Source organism: Hyalella azteca, unplaced genomic scaffold (genome assembly GCF_000764305.2).
Source record: "Hyalella azteca isolate HAZT.00-mixed unplaced genomic scaffold, Hazt_2.0.2 contig6121, whole genome shotgun sequence".
Classification (NCBI taxonomy): Eukaryota; Metazoa; Arthropoda; class Malacostraca; order Amphipoda; family Hyalellidae; genus Hyalella; species Hyalella azteca.
Window position 1 is genome coordinate 1 of NW_025936289.1, and position 15,763 is coordinate 15,763.

At 38.9% G+C, this 15,763-nt stretch overlaps 1 protein-coding gene across 1 annotated transcript in view; it reads right to left on the reverse strand.

Moving 5' to 3' along the window:
- Positions 1-746: 746 nt before the first annotated feature.
- Positions 747-15,763, reverse strand: part of LOC108673245 (transmembrane protease serine 9-like) — a gene marked incomplete at its 3' end in the record, with an annotated part of 28,720 nt that continues 13,703 nt past the window's right edge. Inside the window, exons 4-12 of the mRNA XM_018161044.2 lie at positions 15,528-15,631; positions 12,583-12,742; positions 11,954-12,047; positions 10,025-10,173; positions 6,212-6,380; positions 5,617-5,672; positions 3,519-3,637; positions 1,025-1,178; positions 747-843 (exon numbers count right to left, since the gene is read on the reverse strand). Of these exons, the coding sequence (XP_018016533.1) occupies positions 747-843; positions 1,025-1,178; positions 3,519-3,637; positions 5,617-5,672; positions 6,212-6,380; positions 10,025-10,173; positions 11,954-12,047; positions 12,583-12,742; positions 15,528-15,631 (1,102 nt within the window). The remainder of the gene's footprint in view (positions 844-1,024; positions 1,179-3,518; positions 3,638-5,616; positions 5,673-6,211; positions 6,381-10,024; positions 10,174-11,953; positions 12,048-12,582; positions 12,743-15,527; positions 15,632-15,763) is intronic.

Here is a 15,763-nt window from a genome sequence, read left to right on the forward strand (position 1 = left end):
CCTTCTTACTTATAAGAATTTAGTCGAATTTTCAGACGATTCGCCTGCGCAAACTTAGATTCAATTGTGACTAAATAATGAATACGGCTGAATTTTGAGAAATTCAGAACGTCTAACGTCCCGATAATCGTACCAAAATAGTTGTATAATTCTATGAATGATTAAGAATAATTTAAAGCTCTGATATTCTGATGCTGACCGCTCCAGATAATCGATAGTAAGGTAACTGTATCATATCTGCATGCAGCAGTATTTCATGCTGCAATATTTATTGTTACTGTTTATTACCTCCTCGTACCCGGCACATTGCGTGCTTCCATTTGAAAAATTGATTGATTTAAATTTTTGAAGGTTGTCTGTTTTAGATGCATTACCTAACAATGGATTCCTAGTCACTTAAAGATTGAATATCAATGTCCTAGAAGTAGATACCTGATCATTCATTGAATTGCTTTAACACAGTATAAGATATACTTAGTCATTTATTGAATAGCAAGTCATGGGCCTAATGAAGAAATAACTTTGGATTACTTGAATCTAACATATTTGTACCCTACTTCACTTTAATAATTGTGTTTCGAGATCTATTTTTTTCGATTATGCAGACAGTTCAGAATTTAAAACTGATAGAGATAGAAGTTGTAATAATTTCATTTTTGATAAGTACACCTAATAAAAATCATAAAAATGTTTGTTTATTGTACTTCCTGACCTCATAATTCTAACTCCATTTTCTCAATACCCACTGGAAATATCAAGTCTTATCGCAGTTCTCGTATACACGCTGCCATCTGGGAGCGGCTCCTCCCAGGGCTGGGGCCAGCAGATCGGGGCCACTTCACTCTGAAAAAAAAATTATATTGTTACATTGAAATGCGCAATAAATTGTTCGAGGGATTTTCATTGTTTGCAGAATATTGATCAATATTGAGGCTTAGATAGAAATTAAAATTCTGAAATAATAGTAGATATTCCATTGAAAACTACTGGTTTAGCGGAAACCCTCCTGGACGACACGACTTACCGTGAATGGGACATCTGCCACAAGACGCAACAGAGCCATGCCAAGCATACGAGCTGCACTTGAGTCGTATTCACGATGAATCTCAACAGACTCTATTGAATATACTGTACTGCCGAGAGGGCCTCCAAAGCGAATGACTCCCTCAGAGATGTACCTGAAATGGATATGTTATGATAAGTCTCAATGTAGTGCGATTGTCACCAATATAAACAAGGATGTCTGTTTTTATTTATTTCATCGCTAAGTATCCTATTCATGATGTAATCTAAAAAAGTTTGAAATCTCAAACTTTTTCTCAAAATTGTAATTCTCAAAATTGTAATTCTATGAGCTCATTTGGACGGATACAAAACGTGCAGTTTTGTAGTAATGAAGAGCGCTCATATTATTTGTACAGCCAGCAATTAGGCATTTCTTTGTAGTGAAACACAAGTTCGTAGGACATAAGAATTAACTATTTTATTAACATTCATGAAAAACAGAGTTCTTAAGTAGAGGAGCAACACTGGTAGTAGAGACAGCATTCATTGAACGAGCCACGAATTTTCGACAGTTCTGTCTACAATAAAATATGTTACCAAGGACGGAACCCACTTCAACAAACTACCGATGATGAGCTCGGATACATACCAAAACAAATATGAAATGTGATACGTTTCTGTGTGATATTCTTAGTCAGCGATTGCAGATCATTTTTTTAATTTTGAAACATGGCTTTTGATTTCAATCAAATTTGTAATATAATTTATTTGCATTATTGTAATTAAATTTTATCTTGACATACTATGATTGTTTATATTGGCAAATTTCCTCGGAAAATTGGAGCCTATTAAAGGTTTAGATCAATATTTGGGTGCTTAGAACTACGGTTTATGATAGTTTCGCCATTCTCATGAGATTGTCGTGATAGTTTCAAACGTTTAGTCTGTAAAATCAATTTAAATGGATCTGGACTTTCATGAATTTTATTCCAGACGAAGCTTATATGAATGTGAGATGAATATTCATTTGGATTCGTTAATGAAGGTGGTTTAGGCTACTGTAGGACGCACCCGAACAAAATTGAATGAACCATATATAATAAAACGAAGATAACCTCAATGCTCATTACTTAGACTCAAATTTTTTTAAGACATTCACGTTTCTGCACTAAGTTGATAAGTTGATTGGGTTGCCTCAGACATTTCTTGGATTCATTTCCTCTAGGTTTGCATTATAGGTATTTTGAGAGTACACAAAAATCATTCCACAGATATAGCTTGCTCGGATGTGGATGATTTGAATCTTTTTAAATAAATGTATCTTAAAAATATTTACATTTAATCCGTGTTTCTTTTGCGAGGATAGAAATATTAAAGATTATGTATTGTCACGAAAAAAGCATTGTAACACATCGAGAGTTTCTCATAAATTCAATGTGGTTTATGAGTCTACATGTACTATTATTGACTCAAATATTAGCACCTACGAGTAAAGGATTAAATATTAATTAAATCAGGAATAATTACAAAATCTATCACACCATATGGCCATGGGTTAGGCCAACCTTTAGCAGGAATTACCATCCCCTATCTATTGCGTCGCAAAAATTGTGAGTTGCTATCTACTGATGTTAAACCCATTCGTCAGTTAAAACTCCCTTGTGTTCTCACAGAGACGGTATCATGATCAGTTTAGTATTCAATCATCTTATCTAAGACAGACTGTGACGTTCTAAATCCCTTTCTGGCAGCTCTGGGTCTCCATAGAAGCATTTTGGAAAATTCCTTAATTGTTTGATTCCGAAGTCTGCAGTCTCTGCTCTTATATTCATGCATACTTATCAGTAGACTATCGATGAGCAAAAATCGTCGAGGTAGAGTAAATTTTTAAACGCTTTAAACAACCTGGTCGTCTTCTGGAATTCTTTGGATCTGTAACTCTTTCCTGAGCTCTGACCAATTGCGTTTCGGTGTCTTGAATGATAGGAATAGAACACGTCGTTTTTTCATAGTCTTTGCATGAAATGTCCCGATCCGCATCAAACTTTAACATGTGGATCAACTTAATTTTTGTGCACTAACGGAGTACCAAATTTGTACGGAATGAAAATCTTTTACTCACCCCCAACATTAATAATTCAGCATCCGTAAACATCGTGTGCTAAAGCGGAGTTCTCAGAATTCTCATATACTAAATATACTGATATAGATTCAGTTAAATCGTCAAATTTTGTTACCAACAGCTTTGTTATCAGCAGTAGGTGATACGCATGATACACCCGCTTTGAAACTCCAATTATCTGTTTATCTTTTTGTGCCTGGGGCAAAATGGTTGTGACACGGATACTACAGCGTCAATAGTGGGTTCTCCGAAGGTAATATTATCGACTAATTTTCCTATGAAACACACGAGCCTTATCTGATTTTTAGGTCAAACTGATTGTCTCGTGTATTAATAGTACTATTTCCGTTGCGTAGAATACTTAATAATTTTTTTCTTAATACACACTCACGTTTTATTTTGAATACAATGAGCTGGAGTCAAAACCCAGCGCCGGTTCATCAACACTCCGTTGCAGAACAAGTTTAGGGTGTTCACTCCACCTCTGTACCTCTGCGTGTACAGCCCTGCCTGGAAGCAATTTAGAAATGTAACCAATCAAATCTATGTCAATATACAGCGATAACAAATGTACTTCCAAATTTTATTTAAAACTCATCCTGCAAGCATAGATGTATTGATTCAAAATAAATTTATTAATAGTACCATGCTTACAAAAAACATATCACATAAAGTGAGGATTCAAAGAATGGCATATTGTCATATTGTTAACAATGTCAAAAAGTGAGGCAGGTTTATTACGTTGAATAACTTTTACATAAATTGCTTACGGATATTAAATCTTCCTATTTGTAGCAAGTATTTCTTGCCCAATTTTGGAACAGGGTGTGCAATATGGCTCGTCGGGTGGTTTTCCTCTTTGTTAGTTACGTTATGTTATTAGCTTATCAATGAAAAGATTTTCGTGTCAGCGGTGCAACGGCTTCTTCTTTTACTTTTCATGCTGCATACCCACCTTATATTCTTATTATAATGGCTGCTGAATGTACTTCTGTCATATTGATGGCACTATGATACGAGGCTAAGTTTCCGTATTCAAAATTTATTTCATAGCTATAGCTATGAAATAAGTTAGCCATTGATTTAATGATATAATTATTCATCCATTGAGCTAAAGAATTTTTAATGCTATCATCCTTAAATATGTAGCGGGATTTTAAATAATGGAAAATTAGTTTGATTTTAGTGGCACCTAAAACAAAACTCAGGAAACTTTGGATCGAAGTTTAGCAGTAGAATAGAGAAACAATAACGATTCAATAGATGAAACTTGTAAGTTTGCGCGCTTGCATGAGTTTCTTCATTGGCAAATGATATCGGTTTGAGAACGGTTACTTTGTAGTCAAGGAGACATGACTTCTATGAAGAGACATATTGTATTGGTAATTTTCGGTTGTGAGTTCACAGGAGGAATGGTTTAGCGATCCCAACCGGATTAGGCAAGTTCATGCTTTGGTAATTGAGCCTTATTGCTCGGTAAAGGTAAGGGAAACAAAAGCGTTTTTATCATAAATGAGGAAATTCGCTCAAAACGGCCGAATTTAGCTGGACGGAGCCGTGAAACAGGGAAAGGAAGTCCATCCTTAATCTGATTCATGAGACATATAACGGTATTTTGTGTCCATTTCTGGTTCCAGTTACAATTTTTAAATCACGTCATTATTTCAAAGCTTCAAATTACGGAAAAATTGTGTTTCCTTTCCCGTTTGAACAACTATATACTTAGACAGAAACGTTTACGTTCGACAGTGCCCATTGTGAATCGACGAATCAATCGGCTTGTCGCAAAAAAATTCTATCCTAAATGTACATTAAACCTAGTTAACTTTTGTACAAAGCCAATAAATGATAAAAAGCCTCCAGTTTCATAAATCTAATGAAAATTGAACTGTTCAAAAACTGCTGTGCCACTGCTTCTTAGTTTTGATTTAACGGTTTCATAGTGTTTACGGTTGGAATATCGACTTGCTAATGCCTATATAACCTCTCAATGTAAGAATGAAGTATCAGTAATCTCGGCGAGGAAAAAAAATAAATTTAAATTGTCTAAAAACTGTCAGGCTAAACAGTCGCTGTGCACTGCCAAAGCCGCTCCAGAGCGGGTGTTTATATGGCTATTTTGTGCCGGGGGTGCTGGGGGGTGATGGTGAGCGCTGTGTGCCCTCAGGACAGAGGTACACCGTTGCAAACCACTATGTAGGAATATCGTTGACCGAGGTAAATGTATCAGAGATCGAAGAGTTTAATTTTAACTGGGTAGTACATACGCATATAATGTATATATGTTTACGATCATACCACTACTCATTATCGATTAATATGAATAAGAGTAAGTATGCGCAAAATAAGAAGAAATAGCACAACAAATAAAAACTGATGGAAATGACTATGTTGATGTTTTAATTCATGAATTGTCAACTTTACGAACTACTATAAAAGTAACTCGTGAACTGTCATCTACAGCCCCGAGAAGCAAGACCACATCTTACCAGCCATGGCCAGCTGCTGTCGTCTGTACGTCGCACCTTCACGCCACAGCCTCCCCCTGCTCATCATAAATCGTTTTTATTCGCACCACATCAGAGTAAAATTGATCTGTGCGTTTCAAAGTTTATCTTGATGATGGCGCGGTGTAGCCAAGAATAAATGAAAAAACAAGAGTTCGCACAGATTGGCGCAGATACCAAGCGTTGGCCTGCTCCGCAGTCCATGGAACCAGATGACAAATTTTAGATTATTTTGTCTCATTTTTCGCAAAATTATGGCGTTTAAATTACAATTGTTGAAACTGAACGTGTGACTCTTCATAACACGCAAGTTGTCATATGAGCCCCTGCAGACAACACTTACAATGTTATAATGGTACAAATGGACTTGGAATTAACCCAACGCCTTCTTAAAGTTCAATTTGTAAGTTCACTGACAAAATAATATCCTTGTAAGACTAAAAATAACAGTCTGCAACATATTCACAACAAAATATTCACTGAAGTGCCAAAAACATTGTGTCTAATGAGTTGATTCCAACAAACAATACCAAATTATCAGAATAATTGTTTTGGCAATTATATAAATTAAATTTACCTTGTGCAGATATGGTGTCTCTTATCCAGTTAAGATATATGGGGGTGCTGAGTGGTACGGCGCCTTCAGGAAACGCTGTTAAGTTGCATGTTCGGCCTATGGTGACTATGCCAGCCAGAATGTGGTGACCCGATGTTGATTGGAAGGTCACAGGTGACCCTGAAGTACCCTGATATAGCAATAAATTATTGTCATAAACTATAACCTTTTCGTCTGACAGACCGCAAATTAGAATGCGAATGCCAATTAAGAAATTTCTCTCAGTGATTGAACTCCTACTCTTTGGTCCTTGGTATTTGTTTCGGACGTAGCAGTCCCAGGCCAAACTCTCCTGTACGTTATGGATCGCCGCCTCTGATTATCGCTCATCCGCCCGCATTTGGGTCAGCTGATGCACGATGTTGTTGCTTGCTTCTCGCAGCTGGTAGTGTTGCAAAGGAGGTCGATCAGGGATTGTGCCCAGGAACACGTCCAGTCGTCTCTTGAAGGTCTCCAGGGTGAAATCCCCCTCTCTTAGATCCTTTGGTAGTACGTATAACAGCCTCGGCCCTGCAACGGAATATGATCCTTCATGCAGGAATTGGAATCTGACTGCAGATCTGTTACGTTGTGGGGGATCTTGCACATTCTCTACCTTCTCTCGTTGTGATGTCTCTCAATTCTAAAGGTCTCGTTTGAAGTTTGGCCCCATTCTGGTTAACATCTTCCATTTGTACAGAATGACATACCTCTCACATCTCTGCAGTGATATTCCAGGGGAAGCGCAGCCATGCACCACCAATTTTTGTGCACCAATAAGCCCGGAATCGAACGCCTTGGATCTCTCCAGACGTCAACCAATCAGCCGTGAACCACTCGGCTTTGTCCTCCTCCGGCCTTGCATAGAACCTGCCGTGCACCACCAGGCCGCGGATCGAATATGACTTCCGGGCATCGTTAAGTTACGTAATTTTATGTTCACCGCATCTGAGGTTAGGCTTCAGATATCATAGTTCTGTTCCAAAATTTATCGTCCTTCGACGAGTGGCCGTTCGACCGAGGGCTGGTTAGACTCACGGCCGAGATATGATTGTCCAGAAGTGTTGAAGGCTACGTTCCGGAAGGCAGGAATCATGATGGTCCATTACATACAGAGCAGTGGTGGCCTTCAGCAGGCGACCCTACCCAGGCACCTTAACCCTGTAATATTGCCTCATAAGTGATATTCTATTTATAGATGAAAATCTGTTCTTCGTTAATCAACCTCTCCCAGTAATTCAACTCTTCCATTTCTCTGATCCTGGAAGTGAAGGTTTGCTGGATACCTTCCAGTTGCCGCACTGCGCTGAGTGTGAACGGGGTCCAGAGCTGGCAGCAGTTTTAAAGAATTGGTATTACAGGGGCTCTAAAGAGTGTGATCATTAGTTCCACTTCTCTAGTTCTGAACGTCCGCCAGATCCACCCCATCAGTCGCCTACATCATGCGGTTATTGCCGTTATGTGATCACCAAAATTGACCCGAGTATTCATCAACACTCCTAGATTTCCGAGTTGTCAGGTGCTAGGTAGCGGTGCTCCATACCAGCTCTTCCGCTACCTCTGTACCACATCAAAACCTCAAACTTGGTCCCGTTGAACTGCATGTTGTTCACTTGGGCCCAGCCATATATTGCAGCGAGGTGTTCTTGCAACCTCTTGCAGTCTCTCCTATCCGTTATGGTCATTGGTATCTTTGTGTCGTCCGCGAATGACGATGCAGAAGCGTGATTCACTGCCACATCTATGTCGGCGATATGAACGAGGAAGAGGATTGGGCCGAGTACCGTTCCCTGTGGTACTCCACTCGTCACCCTAGCCTCACTCGATCTCGAGCCTCCTACAACGACAGCTTGTAGTCTTTCTGTTAGGAAGCTTTCTGAAAGGAAGTCGTAATTTTCTGAAGAGCACTCCATGGTCAACTTTGTCAAACGCTTTCGCGAAGTCAAAATACACCACGTCCATCCCGGCCCCCTCCTCCAGCATGGCCAGGATTTGGTGATGATGCTCCAGTAGCTGAGACAAACAGGAACGATTTCGTTTAAAACCGTGTTGTCTTCTGTTGAAAAGGTCAGCCTCTTCCATGTACTGCTCCAACCTTCTGGTAACAACCCTCTAAAATATTTTGATCACGTGTGATGTTAATGTAACCGGCCTGTAATTTGGGGTTTTTCTCTCGCACCTCCTTCGTAGATAGGGGATATTAGCCCCAGTTTCAGGTCACTTGGAACATTTCCTTCTCTCAATTATGTTTTTCAGAGTAAAGTCAGAGGGAACTTTAATGCTCCGACACATTTTTCAGTAACACTGCAGGGACCCCATATGGCCCGGGAGCCGAATTCGTCGATAATTCTTGGATACCCCTCTCTAGATCCAGCGTTTCAAACTCAATGTATGCTTTTTCAAACTACGCTCCTAGCAGGTCGCACATGCCCCTGTCGTCTCGAATAAGGACAACGTTATTTTTCAGTGGCCCCACTGAGGCTCTGATTTTTGCCTTTGATTGGGCATATTTGTTTAAAGTATTTGGGATTATCTTGTATGGCAGCCACCGCTCGCGCCTCTACAACTTGTTGTTCAGCCTCTTGTGAGTCCTGCAAGACTAGTTCAGTATCCTCAATTTTCTCCTCTAGATATTCCAGCTTACTCCTCTCCATCTTCCTGGAGGCGGACGGTATCTGGTTGTTCAAACTCGCTCGTTTCCTCATGAAGATCCGGCTGTCCCTTGGAATCATGTGCCGTTTGGGGGACGCTCTTCGCGGCGTGTGACGCTCGCATACCTGCAGTAATACTTCGCACTGATTGTTGTACGTTGCTACGGCATTTAACTTCAGGAACTCGGATCTCCAGTCGACTTCGAGGAGTTCGTTCCCAATGGCCTTCCAGTCTGATCTTCGATGATGAAAACTTAGCCTAGCTAGTCCCTCTCAAAGTGTAGGTCTGGGCTGCTTTCCAATCCCGATTGCTGTCTCGACCATCACTAGTCGATGGTCTGACAGTGCGGTCTCCACAACAAAAATATCAGCAACCAGTTTTTCATTGCTGGTAAAGAATAGATCCAGGATATTATGTTCTTATTGGCACCAGCATCTGTTGCCTTAGCTTAGCAGGTGCTCCCAAGTGAATCGAAGTAGCTGTGTTGCCTCGGTTCTGTCATGTCCTGATCTCGGTGTCGTCCTAAACAGTCAACGTGTGGCCATCGTATGCGTGGTAGGTTAAAATCTCACGCAGCCACAATATTTAGGGTAGGTTAACCCAAGGAGGAACAAGTTCTATATAGGATTAAAGGGTGATAATTATTTAATTTTCTTAATTGATAATACGCCTTATAAGCACAAATAGTATTCAAACCTTAAGTGCGTTAATGATATTCCTGTTTAATTGAGCTGCAAAAAATCACAAAACAGTTGTCAAAAATGGCAATTCCTGCTCTCGTCAGAGTGTCTGTATTCGAAAGTGAATAGTTTTTTAGCAGGAAAGTTGCCAAAAAAACTATCATAAGCACCTTGAATTTCATACAGAGCTTTATAACTACCACTAAAATCGGTTTTATATTAACCAAATCACGCACTAGGTCGCAGAATATGTCGACCAGTCATGCAAATAATGCTGCTTTTTTCCTCTGGTTGTGCAATTCATTCAATTATTAGATGAGGGAAAGGACCACTACCGTTCGTCGTTTTTCGCTGCATTACGAATTGTAAAAGCATAATAAGATTACCAAGTAGATGTTCTGTGTTGTATTTTGCAAATCATTTTCTTACGTGGAAAAGTGAATAGCTGCATGAAAGGGCTTACCATACAACTGTCGAGCTCTCCAACTGGGTCGCCCAAGCAGGCAACCTGATCATCAGAGAAACTCTTGTAATTCTCAGGAGATTGGTCGTTAAAGTAGCTGCACCGAGTCAGAGGCAACACAGTTACCTCTCCGTGTTGAAGCTTTAATTCTGCGCAGAAATATCTATATTAATAGCGTAAGGTGCAGAGCTTTCACGTTGAGATGGAATATTAAAAAGTGAATAAGAGACACGGGTGGTTTTATTAATTAAGGCGGAAAATTTTGGATTTGGCTTTTCCTGCTTTTAGTCTCTTCTTAAAGCTGACATTCTGACAAATCCAACGGGACCAAAATTATCTCTGTACGTTTATTTATGCGTTTACGACAGATTGCGAAAGGGTTAGATGTCGTGGAGTTCTTCCTTATTTTATTGATAGGCGGAAATTACCGGCCGAGCACATAAAAGGTTGGTCTAAAGACGATCACGATGCACTTTAGTTTCCCGGCAACTGTCATTCGGGATGGCGTTCATGCAGTCGCTCCCTCCGTCCGTGACTAAATTTCAGCTCAAGTAACTTCTTGTCTGGTATCCATGCCAAATTGAGTGCCTATTTCGGGGCACTCGGGGCTTTGTCGCGCTTTACTGAACATCGCACTTATTGTCACTGCAAACCTATCTCCTACTAGAATTGGAGTCCTATGTACTGTCTCATATCACTGTCTCCTAGAGACAGTGATGAGAGATATACCGTTCGATTCGCAAATAAATGATCTAGAGATTGGTCGTAGTTTTTTAAATTTAGTAATAATTTTGAAAATACTCAGGAAAAAATATAACCCAGTACTCACTGCAGTGAGTGACAGAGAGCGCATTTTCGCGTTGCCGAGTATCATGGATACTCGTCAACGTGAAGTCACAGACAGACAGACGGACGGAAATGACTGAGCACAATAGCGCATTTTTTCATAAATGAGAAAAAGCGCTAAAAAGAGGGGTGGAAAATCAAAAGGGGGGGAATCGAAAAATTTCAGAGAAATACATATCTCACCCATAACAATAAGAATTTCGAAAAAAGCTAAGATGAATCGATAGATATGGTCTTTACGCATCGAATGATATGCGTCTCGATGTTGTAGCTTGAAGATCCTAGGAGGAGATAGATTTCTACAGTACCCCCTTTATTGGCCGTTTTCTAAGAATTTCAAGTTTTCTTTCATTTTTTTCGAAAAATTTAACTGAATAGAAACCGTCTATTTTTTTGGTTTCACATATGTGTACCAAGTTTCAAAGAGATCCGCCTGTAAATAGCCGAGATAAAATTTTAGCCGAGATTTAAGGATTAGGGGCCGAGATGGCCCCTATAATCCTTATGTCCTCTGATGAAAGCAGCGCACTACTACCACTGGTACCGCAATTTAGAATCTTTGTAATGAGAACCGTGTAGAAGAAGCAAAACATTAAACCATTTGAATGTACTAGAGTGTAAATTCACCAGACATCGCTTTGATTTTGGTGTTTATTTGAGGCTTGAATATTATTATTACTAGAATAGGAAACATACTGGTATATGACATAGCAGTATCATTGAGTTTTGGATTACCATGCAACCCTATGCAAAACATTATATAAAATATAGATCCATAATCACAATATTGCAAGAGTATCTTACACTTGGCCATAAATACTTATGGAGATCAACAATTTGTACATGCTCTGCGTTATCATATGAGCTATGGTAACATGTTGCATCGCTATTGAAATCATCATCCTAGCGTGTCAATAATATCTGCCTTGGAAATAATAAATATTTCATCATAAATAAAATTTAAAAAAAATTGGAAGATACGATAAAAATAAAAAAATATATATGAAGTAAAATACGCATAGGTATTTCTTTCTTATTATACCCAGATTTTGATTATGATCGCAGAAGAGCTTGAATGCTTACTTCCGTTACTACCATACATGGCTTTGGTGAGGCGCTTGCCGAGCAGGGAACCCACCACGGCTTTGTCAGGCAGACACAAGGGCTGCACGCTCTCCTTGCAAACAACGCAAGACATAATTTTATTGCTGGGTGTGAATAACTGATGAATTTACTGTTATTATTTAAGGAAGAATACGCTATGATGCTTTTGTTATTAAATTGAATAAAACGAACATAAAAACACATGGCATCAATTATTTACGTTGTTGATTGTGCAAAAAAGGTCCAAATATGTGAGAATAATGACATGAGTGAATGAATGATTGTAATTTTTGCGAACTTATTAATCAAGCGTCAAATAATTTTTCCGTCATATTTTAATTCTGTAACCTACCAGATTGCATGCGTTAGATAAAAAAATGTTTAAAAGTATCCTCGCAAACGTCTGTACCCTTTAGTCAGTCTTTAAGTATCCTCGCAAACGACTGAAATCAGAAATAAAGCTGGTGACAAAACTTATCAGATGCCAGTATCTGCCTCAATAGTTAATATTTCGCAGATATAGTTGAATCTTATGAGGTATTTTGAACTGATTTTATCCAGAAAGTCCCTACCCTTTTTAATGTATTACTATCACCATCCATACTCACCGACAGAAGCGCGCTGTCCCTGAGTTTAACAAGAGCAAGATCGTGGGTAAACCTGCTGGCGAAGGTGCTGTTTATTCCAAACAGAGGGTGAATGATGTAGGTGTCAAACACGTAGTCATTATTGCTGTCAGAACCGCCCAGTCTCACGACATCAGCATTCCTGCAAAACATTCAAGCACAGTATTGACCATGAACAATAATTGATAGCACCCTATAGCCTCGAATGAATTTTTAATTCGCTATTCAAGTAGAATAATTTTTGACAACGATATCTTATCATTTTATTTTCTTTCATGAGTCTCTCGATTCCAGATGCAAGTTTGATTCTCAAGTATTGCACTGATCGTTCTTTGTTTATAATGCGAACAAAATTCGTCGTTTTGAGTAAAGTATCGGCCTTCGACGAGGCAGAATAATGAATGAATCTCCATCCTACCCTTTTATGAATAAACTTGACAGTCGTCCATAAATGTCGGAGTCTTAAGATATCCTGAAAAAATTTTATTCAGAAATAAAATTGTCGCGTCACAATAGAAACGTCCGGCCGGGAAAAAATGTTTTCTTAACCATTTAGTCCCAAAGGCCACAGAGTATATTGTTCAAAGTAATGTTCGAAGACCACAAAGTATATTCTAATGTAGTATAGAATCCACGGTCACGACGTTGAACTATGAACTAAATGCAAGTATGTAAAAGCAAAGAAAATTCCACACCCATTCATATATATTTAGAAAATGTTTCGGAGTCCAGCTAGATCGTCAGATCGTAGAATCTAAAATTCATATAAAAAATCACAAATCAATACAATTGAAAGTCGCAGAACCGAAATTGTTCGCACTCACGCCAAGCATTGTGATACCCTTGCTTAATTCTGACAGTGACTTCAGGGTGTTAGCTTCCACCTCCGGTACTTCAGATTTGCGTATTTTAGAATTATTATACATTTTTAAACTTAGGCCTAGTTTGAATTAAGCTTTTAGCTCTTATCCTCTTGAAATTGTGAATAGATAGATTTTTCATTATTTGTAAAATTATTCATGAATATTATTTGTAAATTTATATTTTAATTTCGGTTTTGTGACTTTCAATTATTGTATTAATTTGTTTTTATATGAATTCTAGATTCACATACCGACGATGGAGCTAGATTCCGAAACGTTTTCTCTAAACATATGAATTTTTAGGAATTTATTTGCATAAGTGGCCAAATTTTCTAAATGGGAATAAATTGACAAAACATCATTAACTTCTGGCCTTCGGAAATTTATGGACATTAAAATGTGTGATTAGTCAGGCAAAAGCAGGCTGCCTATTCGCAATCAGCTGCTTCCAGAGAAAACTAGCAACTCCCACTTTTTCTCTTCAGTCTTTGTCATGGACGTGTGCCTCTTGAAAAAAACTTACAGCGTTTAATTAAAGCGCGGCCAAGGCTGGCCCGCTACAGCGCGTGCCCGGCAGTAAGGTGTGAACCCAGCCTTAGTGTGGCCGTCGCTGACACAAAATAATGACGAGAGTGCAGGCTGGAGGGACGGACGTTTCTAGAATGTTGCGTCATTTTTAGAACATTTTCTCATTTATGGAAAAATGCGAAATGCATGTCCGTCCATCCGTCTGTCCGTGACTCCACGTTTTCGCCGATTTTGAGAAAATGCGCTCTCTGTCACTCACTGCAGTGAGTACTGAGTTATATTTTTTTGAATATTGACTAATCAAAAAATTTCATGGAGGCCATCACATGGATAAACGCATTTCAGATTTTTTTTAAATGAAGTGAACACTACTTTCTCATAACGGAAAAATGTTTTCAAAAGGTCCTTGTAAATGATTCGTATCGCCAGACAGTCCCGAACATTGTTCGAATGATATTGTCCTGATCACCCAAGTAAGCGTTTTAATTTAACAACGTCAGTACCAGAAGTGGAGCCAAATATTGTCATGAATGCTGCGCTTGTCTGGAAATACACAGCGTGATGGTTGCTTCGGAATGGATATGATTATCCAAACCTGTGCTGCAAAATATGTGCACGCATCGTGCCAAAATGGCGCAATTTCCGATTCTATGCAATCGACAGCCAGTTTGCCGATTCTACAGAATCAGCATATTATTTCGTTGCTGATTCAGAAAATCGGACGTTAGAGTTGGAACATAAATCCGCAGTTAGAGTTAGAAAAGGTTATGTCAAGTTCAGCTAAGCACCTTCATATATAAATATTTAAAAAAGAACTTGGCTGACTTACCTAACTCCAGATTCCTATGTAGTATAGAAATGCTGATTGTACAGAATCGGCAAACTGGCTGTCGATTCCATAGAATCAGCATTTCCGCGATTTCGGCACGACATGCTGAAGCTTTTATTCAGTTTTGAAGTTTTACCTGAGTTCGTGGCAAAAATTTATCACAATATTTCTATCTTTCATGGTAATGCTTTACCACTGATTGCTAAATTTTTACGCGGAGTTTTTCCGGCAATAAATTTTTTATTTGTGAGTGAGGATTAATTTTATGTAATCACGAGGCAGTTCGTCATTCCAAAAGAAGAGAGGATGCAAGTTCCTAAATGTGCATAAGAAGTTAATATACAGTATGTGTTAATTTCAGAACGGAAGCGTAACTAAAAGACTGCTCAATTCAGTCGCAGGCGATGTGATAACACAAATTACATACTAATAAAAAATCATTTCATACTGAGATCAGATTTTTTCGATCAGGTCATTCAGACCTGTCACAGACAATCCGGCCACCATGCCGATTTCGACCAGAATTTTCACAACTTGTCAGCTGCAAACCCAACTCTGTGCAACAGTCTAGGTCTTATCAACTCATTTGGCAGTGATACACGTTAAAATTCACGTTAAAGCCAAATTATGGTCATATCAAATGGAATTAAAAATATTTTTGTAGAAGTTCATGTTGGTTTAGTCAGTACAATGCTAGCTGTACGTACTCATTTTTGAGGCAGTGGGCAGCGGTGAGCAGCCAGTCTCTGCTGAGCAGCACTGCATTGCACACCCACTGGGTACCATCACGAACGCCGCGCCCCATCACCGCCTACAACAGCAAATCATAAGTAATAATTATTTTCGACCATAAAGTCAAACATATGGTTATATGAAGCTATGCACATAAAAATCTATTGAAGCGTCTTGTTGAAGATCCGTCCCTAAAACAATTAGGTTATAG